The sequence below is a fragment of the Lonchura striata genome, chromosome 2 (assembly GCF_050655825.1).
Source record: "Lonchura striata isolate lonStrDom1 chromosome 2, ASM5065582v1, whole genome shotgun sequence".
NCBI lineage: Eukaryota > Metazoa > Chordata > Aves > Passeriformes > Estrildidae > Lonchura > Lonchura striata.
This window is the reverse complement of record NC_140704.1, coordinates 104,469,312-104,493,779: the sequence shown is the minus strand read 5'-3', so window position 1 is coordinate 104,493,779 and position 24,468 is coordinate 104,469,312. Positions and strand designations below refer to the sequence as shown.

The 24,468-nt window shown below is 39.6% G+C and overlaps 2 protein-coding genes across 2 annotated transcripts; one reads left to right on the top strand and one right to left on the bottom strand.

Moving 5' to 3' along the window:
- Positions 1–52: 52 nt before the first annotated feature.
- On the bottom strand, positions 53–14,414 carry CEP76 (centrosomal protein 76). The gene is made up of 12 exons (XM_021527793.4): positions 14,312–14,414; positions 12,906–13,061; positions 12,503–12,584; positions 11,921–12,145; positions 11,224–11,409; positions 9,430–9,527; positions 8,220–8,348; positions 5,595–5,786; positions 3,489–3,655; positions 2,286–2,619; positions 859–1,076; positions 53–403 (listed from the first exon to the last, which is right to left on the bottom strand). Exons 1-12 carry the CDS (start codon positions 14,372–14,374, stop codon positions 265–267), a joined length of 1,989 nt encoding a protein of 662 aa, XP_021383468.3. The 5' UTR covers positions 14,375–14,414; the 3' UTR covers positions 53–264.
- Positions 14,415–14,572: 158 nt separating this feature from the next.
- On the top strand, positions 14,573–21,671 carry PSMG2 (proteasome assembly chaperone 2). The gene is made up of 7 exons (XM_021527795.4): positions 14,573–14,678; positions 16,258–16,429; positions 17,187–17,245; positions 18,059–18,177; positions 19,492–19,665; positions 20,837–20,957; positions 21,315–21,671. Exons 1-7 carry the CDS (start codon positions 14,610–14,612, stop codon positions 21,405–21,407), a joined length of 807 nt encoding a protein of 268 aa, XP_021383470.1. The 5' UTR covers positions 14,573–14,609; the 3' UTR covers positions 21,408–21,671.
- The last annotated feature ends 2,797 nt before the right edge of the window (positions 21,672–24,468 follow it).

Below are 24,468 nucleotides of genomic sequence, written 5' to 3'. Positions count from 1 at the left end.
CAATTCAGAAGATATTTTTTGACACATTTTAGTAACTTGATTCACACTTCTGTAAATATAAAAAGTAACTTTTATTACAAAGAATAAATTCTCTTTATAAATACAATCATTACTGTGTACACAATCCCCTTCAATACACACACTGTGGTGTTCAAAATCAGTGGCATTTATATAAAATACTATATTCATTTTTAATTGAATAATTTTACACCCACATACATTATTTTGCAGGGCTAAAAAGGTATGAACATTTTGGGACTTTTTTCAAAGGACAGAGCGATATTTACAAGCAAACATGATCCAAACAGCACACGCAGATTCAGGGTATGCAAACACTCGTACACGAACTGCAAGTCGCACTTGGTCTCCCCTACAACAGATTATTTCTTCACAAAAAGGAGACCTATATCACAAAAAGAAACACAGGAGTAACAGACAATCCTAAGATATTGTTTAAGCTTTTAATTACATAGTGCAATTTTTTTTAAGTGTGACTAGCATTTAAGTAAAAATTAATATTGTGAATCTGTCATTACAAATAATATTGCTCTATAGTGCAAGGGCTGTTGCCTTGGAGGAAAATGACACGACCACTGATCATTTTTAAGTACAGAGAAATGAAATTAACTCCTTGTTCTTCAATTTAATACACGAGAAGTCTATCACCATTGAATCACCAATGTAACCTAAATGCTCTGTACTTCATGATCCATTACACTACACCACTCTTCCTCCAGTTCTAACCTAAGGAAATTAATTTTCTTTAAAATCCATTATTAAAAAAATGAGTTGCAATTAGCAATTAAGGATTACTATTTCGTTTTAACATATACCTGTATCTTTACACTTAAGACTTACCGAAGACATGTGGCAAATGCTCTCCTGGCATTTCTGTGCACAAAATGGATGGGAAACCCTTTGAAGGTGTGACCATCAGGTACTGCTCTCCTTACAGCATCCTGAAACTCTTCATTTCCTGCACAAACACCTGTTGTGCGTTCCAGCTCATAGGCTGCTAATGCTGGTGACAACAGATAGGAGAGCTGGTCATCCCAAACAGTCGAAAGGCCGAGATCCTGGGAGGCAAGTCACAGAATGATGACAACTGTGCAGAAGGTACATCAGGATATGCTTAAACTCACCTACTGTATAGATTCAAATAAATCCAAGAATCTTTATATTGGCAGTTAATGGCAGTGTACTCACAAAGCAGTGAGATTCGTGTATTGACTTATACACCAATTGGGAGAAGCAAAAACCACCACCTGAAGCAAGTGACACCACAAGTATCAAACATTTATCAAGGAATGAAGTTAAACTATTAGACTAAAACATAAGGCCAGCAGAGCTGAAACCAGATGTTTCAGCTACAGTATGTCTGCACAAAATGCATAAAGATATGCATAAATACACAGCTAAAATATGGAAAAGATCAACTAAGAGTCACCTGACATTTTTTCAAATGTCTCATGGAAAACCCTTTCTGAAAAAATTATGCACAACAGCTCCCTGAAACACAAAGGCACCTTCTTTCTACCATCTATCTTCCCACCATGTACATGAACCTTCCTCCCAGCATCCCAAATGCAAATAAGTAGAAAAATCTTCTGTCTATGTATTCAACACTGCATGAGACTTATACTCTGACAATTACTTTGCCACACTAAAGGCTGAGCATCGTGTGGGGAGATAAAACAGAATCAATCAAAAAACCTCATTAAAAACAGACATAAGCTAACAGGGACTTAAAATATTGTCTTCATGTCCAACACAGGAAGTATAATTGCTGGCACATTATGCCCTGTAAAAATCCTGGTGAAGGCAAAAACTAACTTCTAAAAATTTCTCTGATTTTGTAAAGCAGTCAGAGTAAGATCACGAAAGCTGAAAGCCCGCTTTTATCTAGGACCCAGAAACATTTTTGCTGGATTGGCAAAGCCCACTAACATCCAGGTTTCATCTTCCTGGTGCTTTTAGAGACCCCTCATGGGTGGTCTGCAGGTGCCAGTAAGCTGAAAGTCACAGATCTAGAACAAGGGGCAAAGGCAGGGTAGGTGGAAAAGCCCACATATGAGGCTGTGGACTACCACTGCAAATAATAGTATAAAACAGCTTATTACAGTCTTCCCAAACATTTTTTTTCAGGTTTTCACCTTTCCCATATCACGTTTCTGCAAAAGCTGATGGAAAACACACTGCAAACTAACAAATTGCTATCTAAAACAAGTATACAATTAACACACAAACTTCTATTACCATGACATATCACTGCCAATCTTTCTCACCTTTCTATGTTCAGAGACCAGTATCCTCAGCTGCACTTCTATCTCGTTGCTTGTTACAGCAGCATCTATTGTAGAAGCACACAGAGGAGGAAAAGGGGGAACTGAAGACGTTGCTCCAGGAGCACATACAGATTTTATTGCTTCTCCACTCATGGGTTTCCATTTGGATTCATCATGCAGGTCAAACACACACACCTCCACAGCATCAGAGGGCTGACAGTTTCCAAAGAACTTTTCATGGTTGAAGATACAACCTATTGTGCGATATGGATACAGAGGCTTGGGCTGTTCAACTAGGGGAGGGTCATCAGGGTTGATAGGTCTGTGGACGTACCTAGACAAAAAGATTCAATTTTTTATTAATACAACTTCTTTCAAGGCAAGGTAAAAATATTTAGATGGGACAGATATAGCCATTTTTCCTTTAAAAATACAAGCCAAGTTTGCCATCAACTTTCCCCCACAAAATGGCATTAATTTGTTTACTGAAATGTAATTTTACATGCTTTGGAGGCATAGTATACAATCAAATAATACATCATTTTTAGTCTTTAAATCTAGAAAAATAAGCTGTTTAATGAAGCAGTTAAATTTTGCAACTATAAGAACATGATCATACAGTTTCCCTGCTATTGATCAACTTTAGAGAAATACATCTACAAATGCTAATCACAGGATACACAGTGGCAAAAGAGAATTGCTTGTTTTGAACACTGGAAAGAACATGTTCCAGAAGCATTAGTACACCAAAAAACTAGCTGTGCCCTTCTCAAATTACTCAAGACAAGAGAAAATCTCAGAGAACTTAGAGAGATTTCTTACAGGGGAAAAAAAGTGATGCAACATTGATTTCACTGATGAAATCAAGCAAAAAATATGGGTTCCTAAACAGTCATGTCAGATTTCATCTCCTTTACAAATAATGCCAGCGGTAACATCGATGGCAATCAGCTGCCATAAGACAAAAGACAATTACCATACAGTATTAAAGACATTGATATATTGCAAACTGATGAAATACTTCCCCTCACACTGAATCTGTTATTTCCCAAGCAAAAGCAGTAGATGGAAAAAAGATTCAAAGACAAACATCACCTGGATTATATGACAGGGTATGAAGATTAAAAAAAACCACAAGAACAGAAATATACTACACAAACCTCAAGATACACTGTTCTGCTTTCTTATATTCTTTTTACTCACCTATGTCCTGTTAAGCTCTCCCAAAAAGTAATTGTTCCATCAGATCCACAAGTCATTACCCAAGTATGGGGGACTCCTTTTGCTTTGGTTCCAACACACACAAAGGCTTCCAATCCAAACCCAAGAAGAAGGCTGCATAGAAGATTAGCATGGTCTTCACAGTCACCCTAGACAGTAAATATTAATATATATTATTATTAATAATAAAACCCTAAAGAAAGAAAATAGTGCTATTTCTTAAACCACCATTTAACAAGTTATATTACTCTTATTTATCCAAATCATGTATCAAAAATCAGGATTTGACCATTTAAACTAGACACATTTTGGTTTTCTGTAATAGAATAAATTAGTTAAAAATGCATGTTCTAATGATAGACTGTTGATATTGTTTGTTGAAGTATAGTCTATGATTAACATTGGGAAACATTTCTTATCATTATAGAGATACTTTCAAGAAACCCAAAACCAGAATCTATTGAGCATGACAACAAAATCAATGTTCTAATTAAATGTAAAAATATATATAAAGCAAACAATTGAGGCAAGACTAGAAATCACACAGTATTTTCACACAGTCAGGAATTTTTTCACTTAATAAAATATAATTCTACTGGTATTTCATTTTCTTGAATGTGCTGTCAGTCTTCAGTAACTAGACAAAGATAAAACAAGGTCCTCCACAGATCTAACTGTAAAATAACTGGGAATCATGTGCAGCTGTTTTTTTTCCTTCACTCAGAAAAACATCTATCTCATAAACACATTACTACCACTGATAATTCACAGAAAACAATTTCCAAATGCAATGTCTAATATCCTTTGTCTCTTCGAGTTCTTTACAAATGTTAGCTTTAAAGTAAGAACAAAAATTGCTCAAACAATGAAGGCTTCATAACACAAAGTACAGCATTCAGAAGAAGAACAGTAAGGCTCTTTAGACAAATAACTATTCAGAACATTGAAAATGTAAAATTCTGAGTTCTTAGATGTATCAAAACAACACAATCTTGCCCTACCACAGCATAAAAGGGAACTATACAGAAAAGTAGATTTAAATAAGTTTGTAGTGAACCTGTGTTATTTAATAATACTATACCACTTTCCACAAGAAAAATAATGATCCAGTTGGTGTCTCAGGGGCTAAATTCAGTTATTTTCCATACAGCTTTTAATTTCTGCCTTGAAAGAACACCTTTCTCTATGCCTCCAAACACAGTGGTCCTCAAAGTCCCTATTGACATCTCTGTCTGAAAGCCAGTGGGCCACCAGAGCTGCCTTTATGCAGCATCTGATATTCAGAGACAACAGCCAATGCCTGTTCTATGTGGTCTTGGAGGCAGATCTAAACTCTGGGATACAGTTCCTGCTGCCCTGAACATGTTTTAAATGCAAACACACCAGTGACATTATTTTTGAAGGCAGAAGTATCTCCATGGCAATGAAAAGCACTGACCACTTCAAAGAGGTATCAGAAGCGATCACTGTTACTTCTGCTCATAAAATGGAAGAGCTATAAACCAGAACCAGTTAAAATTTCTTTTGCTTATTACAGTCATATGATATGAATGTCAGACCACCAAGAACTAAGCTGAAACTTCTAGTGGAAAATTCCTATCTTGCAAAAATGGAACATAAAAGCCATCGGTGTATTTCAGCCCATCTATTGAAAAAAAAAACCCACAAACCAAAAAAACCCACAAAACGAAAGCCAACAAAAAAATCCCCATCAAAACAGCAAAGGAGACAAGAGACTAAAGAGATGTTTTCTAATCTTCCTAGATTAGTCCAGAATTTTAACTAGTGTCCTGCACAGTAGCAAGTATTCATTGGATGACAATAAGTGTTCTTAGAAATGCAACAGAAGAGAAGCTATTTCAGTATCAAACATACACACTGACAAATGGACCCCAAGAATAGTAGTAAAGGAAGCCTGCTCCAAAGCTTTCTTGCCTACTATTTTAGCACCTGTTTCTCTTTATATAAAACACCTCAAGCACGACTGTAACCGAACCTTCCAAATCTGGTTTTAATGCATGTATTTGCAGCTTGCTTTAAATTCCTGCTCGGTTAGAGCAGGGGCACAGCAGGGGCAGTGTCACGCACCTTGTTCCTGCACAGGAAGGCGAGGAGGGTGCACCACTGCTCCTGCTTGCCGCCGCCGCCGCCGATGACCGGGGCTCTCTCGTAGCCCAGGACGCTGACGAAGCGCGCCGCCTGCCTGGGCGCGTCCAGCAGCCGCCCGGCCCGCAGAGGTCTCACGTAGCAACACACCGGCCGGTTCACCCCATTCTCATCCTGAACGAGACAAACCCGGTTATCTGCCGGCCGCGCTAGTGTCGCAAAATGTTCATCTTAGCTTAGACTTTTTTCTTCTGGGATGTATCCTCCCTGGAATAAGTATCACTCAGAAACAGTAAGACACGAAATCACCCCCTGAATCAGGAGACAAAACCATTAAGATGACTCATTTAGAGACATCACAGAGTTCAGTCTGGCTCTGTCACTCACAGGGCATTCTGGACTAAATACCTGAACACCGGGAACAGCACAGGCTGCAATTAATTTTCTCAAATGAGTGAGCAACTGTTTATGCTCTACCTACTATCAATTTCCACATTATCATCAAGTATTAAAACAAGCCAGAACAAATCTCACACACCAAATTCCACAACGATCCCAAAAAAACCCTCCCCAAAACCCATTAAACATTCAGTAACTGATTCTAGAGTTTAAAAGGTGTCTATTTGCTTCTAAATTTGAATACCTCTTTTTATAACAGCAAACAATAAAAATTACTCAAAATGAAGTAACTACATCTATTAAGCAACTAGATCTAGTAACTGGATCTAAACTAAGCAATAATACTAAGAATTTCTAAGTTCTTGTAAAAGTGAAAAAATAAGATTACTTTTAAAAATCTGTTTTCATACATGCTGCAGGCAAATACTATGATTATCATCTATTAAAATTATTTCAAGGAACATAGAGGTCTTCTGCTCCTCACTGGGCTAAATTGGTACTTTTATGCTCATACATGTTTTAAAAGGGATCAAAAGCATTTTGAATCTCTGCAGCTTCAGGAGATTATGGTCTCATATTTTTACTGTAGGCACATATGTCCTTGTTAAGGTTTTGTCATGCTTTTCCAGCAAGCTGGCAGAAAAAAAGCAGCATTTATTTGAGGCTGACTGGAATCCTGTTGAAAACTATTTCACAGTTCAAAAGCAATTTTTAAAAACCCACAGGCAGGATTTATTTTAAAATTTTGTCTCATACATATATAATGCCAGTTTCTGCATTACTCATCTGAAACTTGATGGTAACTAAATTATCAAACTAATCTAATAAACTAATTTCTGTTCCCAGAAAGTTTTACTAAGATTTGCTATGGCCAATGGGAAACTCAAGATAAGCTCTATATAGGTACTAATCTAGCAGGGGTCAAGTTTCTATCCTATTTAATTATAGACTTGTTTCTCTTTATACCCTGCCCTGAAACCCTTAAGCCTTTCCATTGGGTCTATTTGGAAGGGAGTTTGTTTATTTTCACAGCAGCCCTCACAGTGCTGTGTTTTAGATTTGTGACCAAAACAATGCTGTGAATACACCAGTTTTTTAGCTGCTGCTGAGCAGGGCTTGTGTAGGATCATTCTGCCACCACACAGGTGTAGGTTCAGTGTTGACAAAAAGCTAGAAGAGGACACAGCCAGGACAGCTGACCTGATCTGACCAAAGAGATATTCTATGCCATATAGTGTTATGCTCACAATAAAAACAGTGAGGGTGGGGAACATACTTTTTCGAAAATTGCCCCTGCTTGGAGATTATTGGGACGTCTGTCTGCTCCGGGAGGAGGGGAATGCCTGTCTTTGCATCACTGCTTTCCCTTCCTTCCTTCCTTGCTTTCTGTTATTTAACCACCTTTATGCCAACCCATGAACTTTTCCTTGCTTTTGCAGTTTTTATTCTTGCCCCCATCCTGCTGACGAGGAGTGTAAGACTGATGGAGTGGGGGCTCATCTGCTGCCTGGGATTTGAAGTTCCCATCACTCCGGCGCACTCAGGGCACAGCCAGAAGGGACGCTGTTGCCTCACCAAAGAGGAGGCACAGATCGCTTCAGGACTCTGCTTTGGGATAAGAAGTTACTGTGGTAGGAAAATTGCTACTATGTAAAGTAAATTCATAGCGTGAAAAATGCAAGGATCATACCATTCCTTTTACTGAAAAACAGTAACTGAGGAGTAACTGATAAAGTAATTTATCAGACTCAAGTAATTTTTACTGTAGTTGTTGTGTGACATAAACTAGAGAGATTGCATTGCAGATGAGACAGAGTACAAATATTTTGAGGATCTGTTCTAATACAGGAAGTCAATTTTTTGTAACTGTTTTATCTGGTACAAAACTTATCTGAAATAGTTTGTACAGACCACCTAAGTCTCTGCCATCTGTGAGTACTCAAGGACAAGACTGAGCAGGCTTTTTCACTTGGTACCTCAGAGGTAGTCAGAACAATCTTCCGGTCTGCATCGTTCTCTTAAGCTTCAATAGATAAACAGAAGTTCAGTCCTTACAAATTTAATTTTTTTGCACAATACACCACATTTAGCCCTGACCTGAACATAATCAGATCATAATCTACACAGATTCCACATACACATAAAGTTCAAAATAAAATAAAAAGATAACTTAAAGAAAGGATTGGTCTATTTGTAAAATTTACGAACCTGTGCAAAGATCTTTACCAGCCTTGCATTGTGGGTAGGCCTGATCTGCAGGTATTCTCTCCACCACTGCTTAGCATACACAAGAAATAAACGTTCTTTTTCTGCTGTTTTCTGACGTTCCAAAGTGAACTGTAAGTAGGAAAAACAAAATCAGTCCTACACATACTAATTCCAAACAGGAGAAAAAAACCCATGAATGATGCCTTAAGTTTTAGCTTTTATATTTTCCAGATTCTGTACTGTATTAATATATAATGCTGAACTTCATATAAAGTGTTAGCAAGTTCTCTTCACAGTTCAGTTGGACAAAACAATCCTTTTCCAGCCCAAGAGCCAAGGTCATTGTTGCAGCTTCAGGCCCAAAAAATATAAACAACAGCGAATTGAGGAAAGCAATCCGAGAAGATGGAACTTCATAATGTGAAGCTGTAATTGGACAACTGACCCCAGTATGTTCTCACACAAAAGTGTGAGAACTCGTGGCCTGGTGTCCCTCCTGGGTGTAGCCATGGCTGGGTTCTTCTACTGCCCAAGGTGTAACCTTTGAAGGCCTTTTAATAAATACCTACTTTATTCCTTTAACACTGTCTAGCCTTTGTTCTAGGCAGCCTCTCAAGGCATCATAACCAGTAAATACATTAACACCACATCCTGGCATGTGTAAAATAAAGCTTAACATTTTAAGTGTGCCATGTGAATAAAATGGAAATCCAATTAAGAAAAACTTCAAGCTGTATTTCTTGTTTGTAGGTTCATATATCAGGCTTGACCAAAGTACTGTTCATTTTAAGTAATGCTTTTCTGCATAGAAGGACTGCTTGGATTTTAATGTGCAGAAAAATATCTGCATGCACCTTCAGGCCAACATTTACTGGCTTTCCAAGCAGAATAGCTAACTTGAATTTACTGTTGCATATGGGAAAGAGCAAGAAAACATATATACTACTTGAAGAAAATGAGATATATTGCATCCTTCTTTTTTCTTCAGAAGATTTGATACATGTAATTAGAAAAACCTATGACAGCAATATTTTGAGTACTGTTCAGTATAGACAAAATACTTTAAAAAGGTAATTCTATTTAAATTTAATAGAAAAAGGAAGCATCATTAAACATTCAAAAACCCCAACTCCTCAACATTTACAATTCTATACTGAGCTTCCCCCACCACCGATAAAAGAGTAAGTTAGCCCTCCCCAAAATTACTTACTTGAGTACTAGTTATTTCTGAAGAAAGTGTCTTACTAAGCTGTGGATACATTTCCAGTCTGATGCTTAAAACACCAACAGAAACCTTTGATTCTGTACCTTTGAAACAAAAAAAATTTTCATCAGTTCTCTCATATTCATTTTGGTTAGATTATTTCAGCCAGGCAGGGGCAAACCATTAAAATATGTATGTTAGCCTTAAATAATCACAAAAAGTAACTAAACTTCATTCAACATAGGCTAAGTAGGAATTTTAATTGAAATTTCAAACTCAAATGAGGCTACAAGAAAGCATAATATACAAAAGCACAGGTGTCTACATCCAATAAAATGTTCCACAGCCCTATTTGCAGCCAGTACTGGGACATATGAGATGAAGCCTACAATGTTATTCTAGAAATGTCTGGAATAGGCATCTAAAATCAAGCCAGAGAATCACACACTGTAAATGTGCCTATTTCTACTGATTACGCAAGTAGATTAAATTTAAATAGGTAGAAATAAGTGAAGCTCATTTTCCTCCAGGATACAGTTCTTATGAAGGACTCTGGCTGACATACAAAGAAATTTATCAAGTTAGAAAAAACTCCCCAAAACAACAAACAAATGAACAACAACCCCCCTGGACTTAATATTGTTGCCTAATGCTGAAAATTTTAAATTACATAAGCAAAAATGAGCTTTACAAAACAGATCACAGATGGCAATACAACACATAAGCAATACAAGCAATGGAAACCTCACATAATAGTTTATCTGTTTATCTGAGATGGCAGCATCCTTTGATGTTCTTAATGCATTTTGTACAATAACAGGATTTTGAAGAGGAGAAAAAGCACTTGATTTATTGGATTGATACTTTATTACTTGGAATGAAGCTAATGAGAATTAAATTTAATTTGCTCCATAACCCATCCAAGAATTAAACCCTACTTATTTGTTATGCATTTCCAAGTCATTATAGAATATTAAAATCAGAATGGCCTGGGCTGGATGGGATCTTAGAGACCACCTATTTCCAATCTCCTTGCCACCTTCCACAAAATCATGTTGCTCAGAGGTCCATCCAACCTGACCTTGAACACTTCTCAGGATGTGGCATCCACAGCTTCTCTGGGCAACTTGTTCCAGGAAAAATTTCTTCTTAAAATCTAATCTAAATTTACTCTGATCTTGTCCTCTCATTACCTGCTCTTGCAAAAAGTCTTGTAGGAAGTCATGAGAGACCTAGTCTTCATTCACTAAATCATATCCTAAATCTTGGGTTGGAAGTCCTGAGAAGAGGACTGGGGACAAGTGACACACAAAAATACACACGCGTACTAACTACTAAGCACCTAAACCAAGCCGTTCAGAACCACACTTCCAGCTACTGGGATAAATGGGAGCAGAGCAGAGATCCTTTTTTCCAGCAATTGTTAATTTGCTATGAAAGGCACACAAGCTGGATTTTACTCCCCAGTGCACTGACCAGATATATTCCTGGAGATGAACTGGATTTTTGGTTGGTTAGTTTGATTCTGATAACTTAACCAGATTTTGCAGGTAATCCATAGTGGGAATTCCCAGGCATGAGAACCATTTTTATATGGGATCTGGAATACTCATTTTTAGCAGCTTGATAACAGAAAAATCTGACCATTAAGTCTTCTAGGGATTTTCTAAGGATAATTTACAGTTACTTCTGAATTGAAGAAAAAAAATTAACTAGATCAAAAATACTGCTTTAAGCTTGTAAGCGAGCTCACTACTCAATATTTTAAGTCATTACAACATGCTTATTTTTCATCCTTACCTACACCCAGGAGTTCCACAGCAACACTTGCTATGCCATTCTCTGCAGCCAAGACAGACCTCCACTCCAAGAAATAGGATGCTACCAGTGTGGTCTCACCAAATGTGTCTGTTTTGATCAGAACCATATGTACTGGGTCACATATAGATAACATAGTGGTTGCATCCACCATCTTGCTTCCATCACCTGCCATTATTAAACCAAAATAAAACAACAAGAATATTATCATCCCAAGTTCTCCTCAGAATTTTAAAACAGCATGCAACAAAATGCAATGTCTGTAATAAGTATAAAGAAAGACCTTGAGTCCAGAAGTGTAAACAATGATCCTATCTCTAACGCCATACTCACTTTAGGACAGAGCTACAGAGAGATTACAGAGAAGATAAAATTATTTTGCAGTTGAGTACTGCAATGCAACTAGTTCAGATACACAAAAAATATAAATGGAATTAACATTTAAGAATTTATAAAGCTGGTCAATTTCAAGTTATTTTAGAGTAAAAAAGAAGGAAAAGAGCAAGAGCAGAGAAAGATCTACAAGGGGTATAACCCAATACAGTAATCAGTTTTCTCAGGAAAACATGACAAAAACCAGGAAAAAAATTCACTAAATAATACCAAACATATTTCACAATAACTCTCAGGTCAGAAGAAATCCCAACAGCATCAGCTTTAAACCCACAATATTCCTTACCTAGGGTATCCTTGTGTATTTCAAGTAGAAAACCATCCTGAAAATCTGGCTCACAGGCACAGGGTACAGGTTTGGAACGGAAGCGCTGGTTTCGAAAATGTAAACACAGAGTGAAGGTAGAACAGATCTGGCCAGGCAGAGGCTCTGGTTCCTGAAGATGTTCCAGAAAAGCTTTTCCACCCAAAACCTGAAGGTAAAGATACCTCCGTGTTGGGTCAATGTTAGCTGCAAAGCGTAGCAATAAAAATGAAGAGACTACAAACAGATCTTAGAAAGCTTAATTTGTTAAATATCAGGTAACTAACAGGACACTAGCAAAAAATGAAACTTCTTTGAAACATGCTTAGGAGAAAGTGATTTTAAAATATACCTTTGTGTAAAGTAAATGAATTAATAATAAATAATATTTAATGCAACACTGATTGCTGCTGCTTACATGAGTTTACTCCCTGTGGATAAGCAGAGGAAACATCCACCTTTATTCCAGTTGATACTGGATTACTAATTCAGAGTGCCAAAATCAGAGACTTCAAATTTGCTTTAAAACCATGATCTAAACATTTAAATAAACAAGAAACATACTTTTTTTCAAAACTGGTGGTTCTCTGTCAACAAAATGTGTTGATGGTTTTGGAGCCAAAGTCCTCTCCGTTTCATTCACATCCTGGAATTACAATTAAGACTTTTTAAGGACTCAAGGGATGCAACAGTGCTCTTACCACAGTCTTCCAAAAATTAAAGGATCTTCCATTTCGTCTGAATGCCATTCCTTAGGTATACTCCCTTCTAAAACTGAACAAATATTTTCAGTGCAGTATTATCACCAAACCGATTTCAGCATGTGCATTAATCTTCTCTGCTCCTATAATGTCTCAAATCAGTAAGGTCCTTACAAAACTCCAGAAGCAGCGGTTTCACTTTGTCAAAAAACCACGGCAGTAAGAGGAATAAGCAGAAATATTTCCCTTCTTAAAAAGCTACTTACAGTTACAAATTTAAGTTCCTTCATAACATCATCAATGATTCCCCGCTGTCTTAGGGCTCTTATCAGATCTTCTGTGGACAACTGCTGCTGCTCAGGCGCCAGCTCTTCTCGTACAGTCTCAGCAAGAACTTCTCGTATCCTCCCATGGACATCCATCTGAAAGAAAATTCATTATGTGCTACAAACACCAGCCCTCTGTATGGCAGCAGGTACAACTTACCAATTAAGTCTGTAAGGCTAATGGTGTTTTCCTAAGAACACAGAAATAACGATATCAAAATACTGATCCTTGCACAACTAATCAAATGAGCCACTATCTTACAAAAGCAACTCTCCCAGTAAAAAAAAAAATTACAAGCATACAAAACCTTGGCATTTTCACTGCTCTTTGACAGCAACTCATCTTGAACCTCCCCCCTTACAAAAAGGTCTGGAAATACATAAATTACAAAATGGTCACTGTTCCATTTTCTTGTCTCCCTCAAAATTCAACCTTAATATAATACTTCCTTATTTTTTAAGGGGAAAAAATATTCATTATATAGGTTGGGCACAAAAGCAGTAGATCTCCTTTGCAAGCTTTCCCTATACTCAAAGGGATGTCTGAGAATGCCCATCATCTGAGCTGTGAAAGCAGATGGATTTATAGAGCTGACTCTCACACTGGAAGGCTGCTAAGGACACAGTCACCAGGACCTGAAACGGAATCACAGAACGACCTTGTTGGAAAACACCTTCAAGATCATCTAATTCCAAAACCCTGGCCATGGGCAGGGACACCTTCCACTAGATCCGGTCACTCAGAACCCCACCCAGCCTGGCCTGAAACACTTCCAGGGATGGGACATCCACAACCTGCTCCAGTCCCTCAACACCCATCACAGTGAAAAACTCTTCCTAATATGTCTTTCAATTTGAATCCATCTCCCCTTGTCCTGTCACTACACGCTGTGGTAAAAAGTCTGTCTCCTTTCTTGCTGGCTCCCCTCAGAAGGCTGCTATGAAGTTCCCACCGAGCCTTCTCCTCTCCGGCTGCACAATCCCAGCTCTCTCAGCCTTCCTCAAGCAGAGGCGCTGCCCCCCTCTAATCATCTTGCTGGCCTCCTCTGGACTCACTCCAAGATCCCCGTTCTCCTGTGACGGGCAGGAATATTCACCACTGCACTAACAAGCGCTATAGGAGTTACAGCCTCCTTACTTATTCCCCGGCCAGTTCAAGACCCTCGCTCAAAAAGCAACAGGAAAGCGACCAAGCGGCGCCTGGAAACCACCTGCAGCGACCCAACTGGGAAAACAAAGCGGGGCGCCGGAGCGGGCGCTGCCGCCACCCGCGGCCGGGTGACACCGGCACGGAGGCCAGCACAGCTCCCTGAGGGCCGGGGAAGTCTCTCCGGCGCCGGGCCCACCTTGAGCAGCTGCTGGTGGATGATCTGCTTCAGCTCCGAGGCTTTCTCCGGCGGCAGCGACATGGCGGCACCGCCACCGAGCGAGCCCAACCGCCCCGCAGCCAGCGCGGGCAGCGCCGCCGCCGCCCCCTGGCGGCAGCACGCGGGTGCGGCGTCCGCGCCCTGCTTCCTTCCTCCCTCCCTCCCTGCTTCCTTCCTTCCTCCCTCCCTCCCTCCCTCCCTCCTTCCTTCCTTCCTCCCTCCCTCCCTCCCTCCTTCCTTCCCTCACTGCCTGCTTTCTCCTCCCTTCCCGGCTGGCATGTTCATTCCGTGCGGCCGCGGCGGGGGCTCCGCCGCCCCCGACTTTAAAGGGTTCACTCTGCTGATGGTGAGTCACGCTCCTGCTTCGCCTTTCGCCGCCCTCGCCCTCGGTGGGTTTGAGGGCTCGCTGCCCGCGGTCCCTGTGCCGAGGGCTCCGCTCCGCTCCTGTGGGACGGGACACGTCCCACGGGGTTCTGGTGTCGGTCCCTGCCCTGCCCGAGGCTCGTCCCTGGGCGCTTGGCCGCGGGATACGCGGAGAAAGCTCAGGGCAGGCGGTGTGTGTGGAATCTGTGGGGTGTTCTGGGAAAAGAGGGTTTGGAGGGCTCTGTCTGCGGCAGAGCTTAGCGCGGTCTTCTCCTTTTCTGCCAGCTTCTCCCTCCTCAGAACCCCGGGTTTGCCCCTGTCAAGACGATCCGTGCCGAGCTGCAACAGCTATATTTTAATTTAGAGCAATAACTATATGCTATTTCGGAGCTATAGCTATACGCTGTTGCTCTAAAAATTAACGCGCCCTATGTGCTTTTACTGGATTTGCAGCACCCGTGGGTTGTCACTGCAATAAAAGCTTGGGATTTTTTTTTTTTTTTTCATTTAGATGTGATATATAAATGCTTCAAATGTTTTTTTTTTAAAAAGCCATTCTGCTACATTTAAATCTCGGACTAGGATTGTTTTCGGAAGTGTTTTTATTGCGCGTGACACCGGTGCCGGGTGACGTGCCCGAGGTGACGCTGCCGGCGGGAGCTGCAGGCTGCGGAGGGACGAACGCCGTCTGGTCTGGCCTGGCTGCGCTGGCTGCAGGAGCCCCGCCGCCGCCCAGGCGGCTCCACTGCCGGCACGGCTGCCGGGGAGTCATTCCCGCTCCGCTGGCGAGCGCCAGGAAGCGCATCCCTGCCGAGCTGCGCGCCTGCGGCGGGCGGGCAGCTGGGTGCCAGCCAGGCGGGGGCACAGCAGTGCTGCCGCGGCCCCCTTCATCTTCTGTCCGCCTCAAATCCGCTGTCTTTCCCCAACAGGCAGCAGCAGCAGTAATTCTTAGATGTGATTATAAATAGAGGAAAGCAACCGAGCGGTTTATGGTAGTCTTCCCGTAATAGTTTCTTTGGAAGGACACTGACTCTTTACTTTCTCTTTCCGTGTCGTCATATTAGGTCAGTATCTGCCCCGATCGATGACAACCCGTAGCAATTCTTATGAAATTAATTTAAGGGCACCCTTATAATTTTCATCCTTAAAAAATATGTAAAATTACATACTCTTGTCTATGAGTCAGTCTGAGATTTAGAGGCTTAACATGTAATACCAGAGCTGCCTTTGGGCATCATGTGAGCCAGTCTCACATCAGTCACTTGAGTGACTTTTACCTACTCTCAATCCAAAAATGTGGGGAAGGAGGTAAGTTTCCAAGCTGTTCTTTCAGTTTACAATTAGACAGGATTATTCACAGAACTGGCCAGGATGTTTTTTGTCGGACAGAGACCAAATCCTGTATTTACCAATTCTTCTGGTAGGAAATAGTCACCTTTGCCAGAGGATGAGCAGCCACTTTCAGAAATGATGTTTGACCAGATTTTAAGGTTTCACTATTTGAAGAGCACATTATGCCATCCATAAAGTATGCTGTAATTTGGTTCATTCTGTTACTTCAGCCAGCAGTGTCCGTGGGGAATGTCGGTCAGTTGGCAATAGATCTGGTGATTTCCACGCTTGACATGACTAAAGTTGGTTACTTCTACACCGATTGCCTGGTGCCAATGGTTGGAAATAACCCATATGCAACAGCAGAGGAAAACTCAATGGAGCTGAGTATAAATGCTGAAGGTGGGTATAGAATACTGCAAGCGTTTGCAAGGGACATAAGATGCAAGAACACCACATTTTCTTTTTCTTTGTTGTTAAATTTTGCTGATGTGCTTAAATTAAGGGCAGTAATAACAGCTGCAGAAACCTACAGATAGGAATGTATTCATATTTCACAAATGAAACTGTTCCTGTTGTTATTTTGGAAAACCAATTTGACATTTAGAATGTTTGAGCCATATTGTAGTGCAACCAGAATTCTCTGTGGTATTAATCCAAAGCAATATGAAGTGTGCACATACTTAAATTATTGGAATGCAAGTTGAATTTCTCATTTAGAAAGATACTTATCCGCTCTTCTTCTTTCCTACATACCTCTGCCTTTTTCCCTGTGTAATGTTTCTCCCACTCCCCCTACAAATTCTTAATTTCTTTCCCTACATTCATCATTGTATCTCCTTTGTTTTACACTCTTAAATCACAGAAATCTCAGAATAATATGGCAATCTTTGCAAAGATGCATACATAATCTGAATCATTACAGAAGGCAAATCCTCATATATGTTTCATAATTCAGTCCTTAAATTAGTACAACTGAAAGTACAATGCACAGAAATATGTGTTTTTAACACAGTGGATGTTGTCAGGCTTTCCCGTATGAATTGATAACTGAAAGGTTTACTTTACTATCCTAAAGTTTGTAAGTGGGGTAATTCTTGATATATTTAAACCCAGATTCTCAGTTTCTGCTTAATATGACAATGATTTCTTCTTGTAGTGTACTCCTTACCTTCAAAGAAACTTGTAGTTCTGCAGATCAGATCACCTTTTATAAAGGTATGTATGTTCATCGATCATTTTTACTTCACTGTTTGGTTTGAATAGTTCTGCTGGCAAAAATATTTTTCTACTTCAAGCTGTAACACCTTCTGCAGTTGGTAAAGTTTTACTGATTTCTGCATTTGCTGAGGCATTTTGCATCATCAGTTTGGGCATTTTGTTTTTCCAAGCCCCACAACAGCTGCCTGTGTTGGTAGATTTTAGTGCTAATATCTCCTTAGTTATTAAGAGTCATGAAAATACAAAATGGTCTGGGTTTTGTTTGTTTATTTTTTCCTTTGCATTTATATTTTTTCTGTATTCTTTGTAATAGCTTTATTCTTTTTTGTGTTATGCCAATTTAATTATTTCATATTATTCTATATTCATTTAAACAATGTTCATTTGGTAAAAATGAGGAATTTAGTATTACTCATCAATTGGGCAGTGTCTGTAATTTAAAATAAGCAGAATGCCATCACAGAAAAGAAAATTGTAGTGCAGTATTTTAGCAGTTCAAAGTGTGGAAAAATACTGTGTGATCCTGCCATCCCATCCTGCTCTAAATCTTTTTCCTTTGGTATTAACGGCACACAAAACAGGTATTACTGTTGTTCTTGACATGGTCTTAGAGATAATTCTTGTAATTCTATTTGTAGTTTTGCTTAAGTAAACAACCAGGGCAGTTCTCTGCTTTCTAATATATCTGGGGCTGAAAACTAAGTGGATATGAAGAATAATTTACGTCACTGCTAAATACTATATGTAACACCTAGTATTGTTAAGGACACATTAAATTTTTCACTTTTTTGTCTGTGTCTTTGCATGAAGAACAAGTACAGGCCATTCTGTGAAACTCTGCTTTCTTGGGTGAAGAGCAGCAAATTTGCCAGGGTTGTCCTCCTGTCCAGCAGCCACGCATACCAGCGTGATGATGAGCAACTTTTGGGGTATGTTTGTCTCCTTAAAAGATCTAATTGATGTTTCTGGGTTTTTTTGACTGATATATTTCCCTCTACTTCCATGTCCTGAGTACTTTTGGCAGGTGCTTTTACTTGCATGTGTGCATTGGTCATAAAATGCTTAGTATACTGTTAAAACATGACGTATTACAGTACAAGTCACTGAATTTTCTAGGTTACTACTGTCAGAAGTACTGATCAAATGAAAAGCTGTAAGCAAATTGCACTCAGCCTGCATTGCCTCAGTTTCAACTTCTGTGGCTGCAGGCAATATCAGGGCTTAACTGCTGACATACAGGTCACAAGTTAGGTTTTTAATAGTTGATGGCAGTATTAGTTTGTTTCTGACCTCTTTGTTATCATTCTGCATTTGAAAGGTTTTCTTCAATACAGTAAGTTGTCATTCCTGGTTTTTGGGTGTTTTTTTATAGGAAGTTATTTGTTGGGAGGCAACTGCAAGGCTGCAATTGCAGTCTTTTTTTAATAGATACTACCCATCCAAAAACCAGGCCTTTCCTGATGATTGAGGGCATCCTAATTGGTGATTTAATGAGAAATAAATAAAATCAGTACTTCTAGAAATAAGACCAGCATTTCTGCAGTTGTTATCCTCAGGCTCTATAAGTGTGTAGGGCCTCAAGGGAGATTTAGATCTATGCATGTCCCAGATATAGCGGTAGATCCATACAATTGCAGGATGGCCAGCTAACATGGAATGAAATGAGAGAGACTGATGGTTATTTGATGAGGTCTAATTCATAAGTTGTGATTTAAACCCTCCCAGCTCCTTCAGCACCACAGAACAAATCCCTTAGAGCAGATTTACTAAAGAGTGAGAGTAGTGCATCCAGAAAATACTTTTAACTTGACTAAAGTCTGAATCTATTAATAATGTGAGCTTACTAAAAGTACTGTATCATGGTGAAGTCCAGGTTTACCTTAACGGATTTTGAATTAATCACTTCTTATCTGAAGGAAGAAAAAACACATTTTATTAGTAAATTATTTTAACAACCATAAGCAGTTTCCCTATTTAGGTGCTTAAGTATTTGGCACTTGCCAGTTATTTGAGCCCCTGAAAGGGTACCTAAATTTTGTTTGTGGCATAAAGTTGAATAGTTTGTACAGTTTTGAGGCCACAGACTTACTTTCTAACTTCGATCTGAAGAGGGAGACAATGTCAGACCATTTCTTCCCTGCAGGTGTGAGGTCCTCAGTGCTGGCACCTTCTGTCTGCCAGAAGTGCTAACTGGGGCAGTGTCCTTCCTTGGCAGACTGAATGCATCCTTGACTTGTTTCTAGGACACCACTGCGCTACCTGCTCACACCTGATCTGGAGAAAGCAGTTGGAGGCCGCATGAAGGAGCTAAATTGGAAAGAAATGGAAAAAGTAGCAGCTTATCCTGGAATAAATAATACAGACAAAGTTCTGCATATACCTGGAGGTGGAATCACAAAACTATTGTTTACTGAGAGGTGAGTGGCCTAAAGATAAGCACAGAAAGGTCTCAGAAGTCTTGTTTTTAGTACTTGGGTGAAATTATCTTATAAACTGCTATGTTATAGGGAGAGCAAAGTCCTTCTGTTTATAGAACAGGGCTTTACAGGAATAGAATTTCATTCAGGTCAGGCCCATAATTAAGAGGAAGAGAAGTAGAGTCCTGGATCATAAAGTTAGAGTAAGATAAAAATATAAGGGAATAGGCTAAAGGAAAATAATAAAGTCTTTACAGTTATGATCACAATCAATCTGATACCTGATATTATCCAAATGACAATTTATAAATTGTAGTAAATTTCTGTACCTTTGCTGTTTCCTGAGGCAAATGGTTCCAACATCAGTTATATAAAAAAACTCAAAAATCCACAAACAATTCTGAGCTCTATGAATGAGTTAAGATTTCAGGGCCAGCCAAAAAATGAGATGTGGAGGTTTTGTTAAAAGCTGTGTGCATCAGAAGTTGTGCTGAAAGCTGAGTTAATTTTAGAAACTAATACTTACTTATAGCACAATTGTGTGTTTCCACAAAAGATGTGTGTTCAGTGGAAAATTGACTTTTATTTTTTAATTATTAGTTTTGACACTTGACCACACTGTTGTATTCAACAGCAACAAAGTTACTAATACCATGCTTACATTTAGACTGACTTCAGAATGGAAATGATACACAATTGCAAATGAAAAAAACCTGCCAGGACTTGAAGTAAAAAAATTAAAAATAACCATCTTAATATCTAAATTAAAAAATAAGAATATTCCAAGTGAAGTAGTGATATGCAGCCTGCAAAACTGCTGGTTTCAAATACACAGAAAGATAAGGAGATATTGTATTAAAGGATGTGTACAGGCACCTCACCAGCACAAAAATGCAAACTTAAGTATGTAAAAGGCCTGAATACTTTTGCAAGATGTAGGATTTGTGCCTTGCAAAGTAAAGAACAAATTCAAGACTAAGCAAAAAGCCTGAAGTGTGAAAATGTGATCTAGGAAATCTGGAGGAAAAAGAATATATATGTATACATACATTTTTCCTTTTTGGTTTTGGCTTTTCACAAGATACATGCATATTGTTGCTGCTCTTAAAACATAAGTATATTTATTCTGGATCTAAAAATAAATATAAATGCATGGTCATTTTTATTGCAGCTGTTCAGAGGGAATCCAAATGGCAGTTCTTCTGAAATTTTGCTCAGAAGGAGACAACATCCCTGATGCATTTGTTCTTGTTAACTATCTTAATGAATGGCTCCAGCTAATTAAAAGTGAAGTAAGTACTGTTTCATCTAAAGTTCTTGCTGTCATATTCTATATCCATTATTTTATTTTTCTTCAGTCCAGATGGGTTCATTTTGGCTCTTGGTCATCAAGAATATGCCAAATAAAATAGGTATTTGTATTAAAATCTCACTGGAAGTTTCATCATCTGAAAAAACAAATCTGAACACCAGTTCTTTTGTTTGACAGTGTGGGCAAAAATTGTGTAAAGTTTTGATTGAGTTCTCTCTTCTAATGCTCTTCTCTAAAGCAACCCACCATGACACTGACACTTGTACTGCTGCCCATTATTTTAACACCCAGTTACATCATTACTGCTTAATACTTAAATATTCTGGGTTTGTTGCAGATCAAAAATTCCACAGATCCTTCTTCGCAGTGGAAGATACCAAGTTCTTGGCGCCTACTTTTTGGCAATGGTCTCCCACCTGCCCTCTTCTGATCAGCTCTGAACTCGCTGTGAGTCACATGTACAGTCACAGATGTCCCTTGAGGTGGTGATTACACAATAATTGTCAAGGAGCAGCAGCTTGCTTTGGTGTCTACATAAATGCTTTATTTAAGAAAAATTCCTTTTGTGTATGTGGGTAGCTAAAGAAATTAAGGTAACTTTCACAAACTCACCAAAGAAATACCTTTTGTACAGTTGTTTATTGAGTAAATTTGGTTGGAAGTTTTTTCTAATAAAATATTTTTTAAGAAACTTTTTTTCCTGGTTATGTGTTACTGCCATGGACAAGCTTAAGGTGCTTCTTTTTAATGCAGCTGAGAACTGAAAGTGATGTGTAGGCATGGATTTTCTTGGGAGATAAAACCCTCCACTTCCACATCACCTGTGGATCTTAATCTTTTTTCAAGACTTCCTGGTGAGGTAAGTGAAGGTCAGAAGTGATCTGATTTTGCCTTCTTTTCCCAATGCTTTTGTGGTAGCTTCAACAGGGTAGACTGCAAACAGTGTAACAGCCTGTTCTGTCTTTTCTGTCTATATAGTTGTAAACAGTGTGGGTTGGAAGGGGTCCTGATCCAAGAGATCCTCTAGTTCCAACCCCACTGCTATAGGCAGGGACACCCTCACTAGACCGGGTTGCTCAAGGCCCCAGCTAGCCTGGTCTTAAACGCTTCCAGGGATGAGGCATCTACAACTTTTCTGAGCAACTTGAGCCTGTGCCTCCCCACCCTGAAATTAAAAAAATTCTTCCTAATACCCTACCTAAATCTACTCTTAGTTTAAAGCCATTTCCCTTTCTTTTCACTACGTGCCCTTGTAAAACGTCCCTCTCAAGCTCTCTTGTAGAGTCCCTCTGGGAACTGGGAGGCCACAATTGGGTTACCCCTAAGCCTTCTCCTTTCCAGGCTTCCCTTCCATTTCCAGAGGCTGAAACTAAAGCTTTCTAGGTCAATGAGCCTTAGACCGAACATTAATTCAGTGCCCTGAAACATAAAGGAATCAGGAAACCTCTAATATCAGGCAGTCTTGTATCTCTGTATTCTACAGGCTTAGTCTGAGAGAGCAGCTGTGTGATAGACGGTTCACATGTTCCATGTCTGTCATGGTACCTGTTGCTGTAGTATTTAGCTATGTGTTCAATTTTGACATTTTGGAAGTGCTTGGTCACATTAGCTGATTTAAAAACAACTTTAAATCATGGATGCAAGATGGTCAGTTCTAGAGTTGAAAAGTGAGAATTAACCAAAATACATTTTTAGGAGCTCCCACAGGTATCCAGACTGGTAAGCTGGTGAGTCAAAATGCAGATGCAGTCAGGGAATGCAGACAAAAGGCCAAGTGCAGCACATGGGAAGTCTAATAAGCCTAAAGCTAGTTGGAAAAATAACTATATTCAAATTGAGCCAGGTAACTACAAGGTATATATAGAGCAGGAGAGAAAATTAAGTCTTGAGGGACTGAAGGACCAGACAGAAGCGATGAAAGGGGTGTTACTTGCTTCACATATTTTTCTTAAGTGAGCCAAAGATGTTCACTATCTTCTCAAGAGGCATGGCCGAGCAAAACCTTGAGAAGGGAGAAGGAGAACACTGAGAGCACTTTCTGAAAGACAAAATCCTCAGGGCTTTCCTGTTCCCTGTGAAGAAGGTAGAGGGCAGTCAGATCCTTGTGGGAGGAACAAGGACACAGCTTCTCTAAGGCCAGCAGTTCCGTGGGCAGCGCTGCCCTTGGTCCAAAGCCACTCCTGCCTCCAAATGCCTGCCCTGCATGCGCCAAAACCTTCCTGCAGGACAAAGGCCGCCTTTGCCCTGCTGTTCAGGTGTCCAGCAAAAATAAAAACACCTCTGCAACACCACCCTTGAGCATGGAGAAAAGAAATGGCAGTAAATCACAGCTTCTTCATTTGGAAAGAAATGTCTTTCAAAAGTCTCATCATTTTAATGCCATTTCTTTAAAAGCTACAATTACACACTCACTTGGTCCGCTCTCCTCTTCCTTCACCCTTTTAAATACACTTTCTCAACAGTAGTCAATAACTGGGGCCTGTGTAGAAATAACCAAACAAGTATAGAGGTCAGAAAGCGAGACTTCTCCTGTCACAAGACAGCATTCAACAAAACACAACAAAGCCCTGGTTTTTGAACTACTCTTATCTTGATCTGCTTTGCTGATTCATCATCTTGGCTGACATCAACTTTATTCCAGCATCTCCGTAGCTGAAAACCATTTAAAAACTGAGGGCAATCAGCATTTTTATTAGGATATTCAGCTGTTTATGCCCCACAAGATAAACTAATTGCATGTGATAGCAGGAGGTAGAATAAGGCAGCACATGCACACTTCTAGTAGTCATGCAACTCCAAGAGGGGGAGAATAATGAAAACCTAAACCATAGCTAAAGGTAAAAGGCATGAACTGCTGAAAGTCTTATCCAAAGATGTCCCAAGTGGTATTAACAGGCCCTGTTCCCGTAATCAACAATAGCACGGTTTGTTGCAGTGGTTTTGGCAGATTAATCTCTTGCTATAAATACTCCTGGTTTCATAGCTGCACCAACTTGAAAATGAAAACTGAATCAAGTCTCAATGTTGTTTTCTTCTCCAGCATAGGCTCAGAACAATGGTAATCATGTAAAGAAAAAATATTTGGACAAACCAGACTGGAAATTTAGACTATTTTAGGATGGTGTCAAGCGCATCTTTAGCTCAAGTAATAGCATTAAGTACTCCCCTGCTTCAGCTTCCCTTTCAAGTTCAACACAACTCTGAATATCACTGCTTTCATGAATGGGCCTCAAGACCAAGTTCTGGTACAATTTCAGGATGCTGCCATGTAAAACCCCACCACATGCCTGTTTAGACAGTCAGAGTAAATACACTGTTTTGTGAGTTAAGGTTTATCTGAAATCATCAGAGAACAAGTGCCAGAATTGAGATCAGCTCTGTTACAGAAGGCACAAGGCTGGAAACCCTGCTGACCATGTTGGAAGAACTCCTTTAAAGAGCACTCTGGTTTACCCGTTTCCAATCCATCCTGACTGTGTCAAGGACAACAC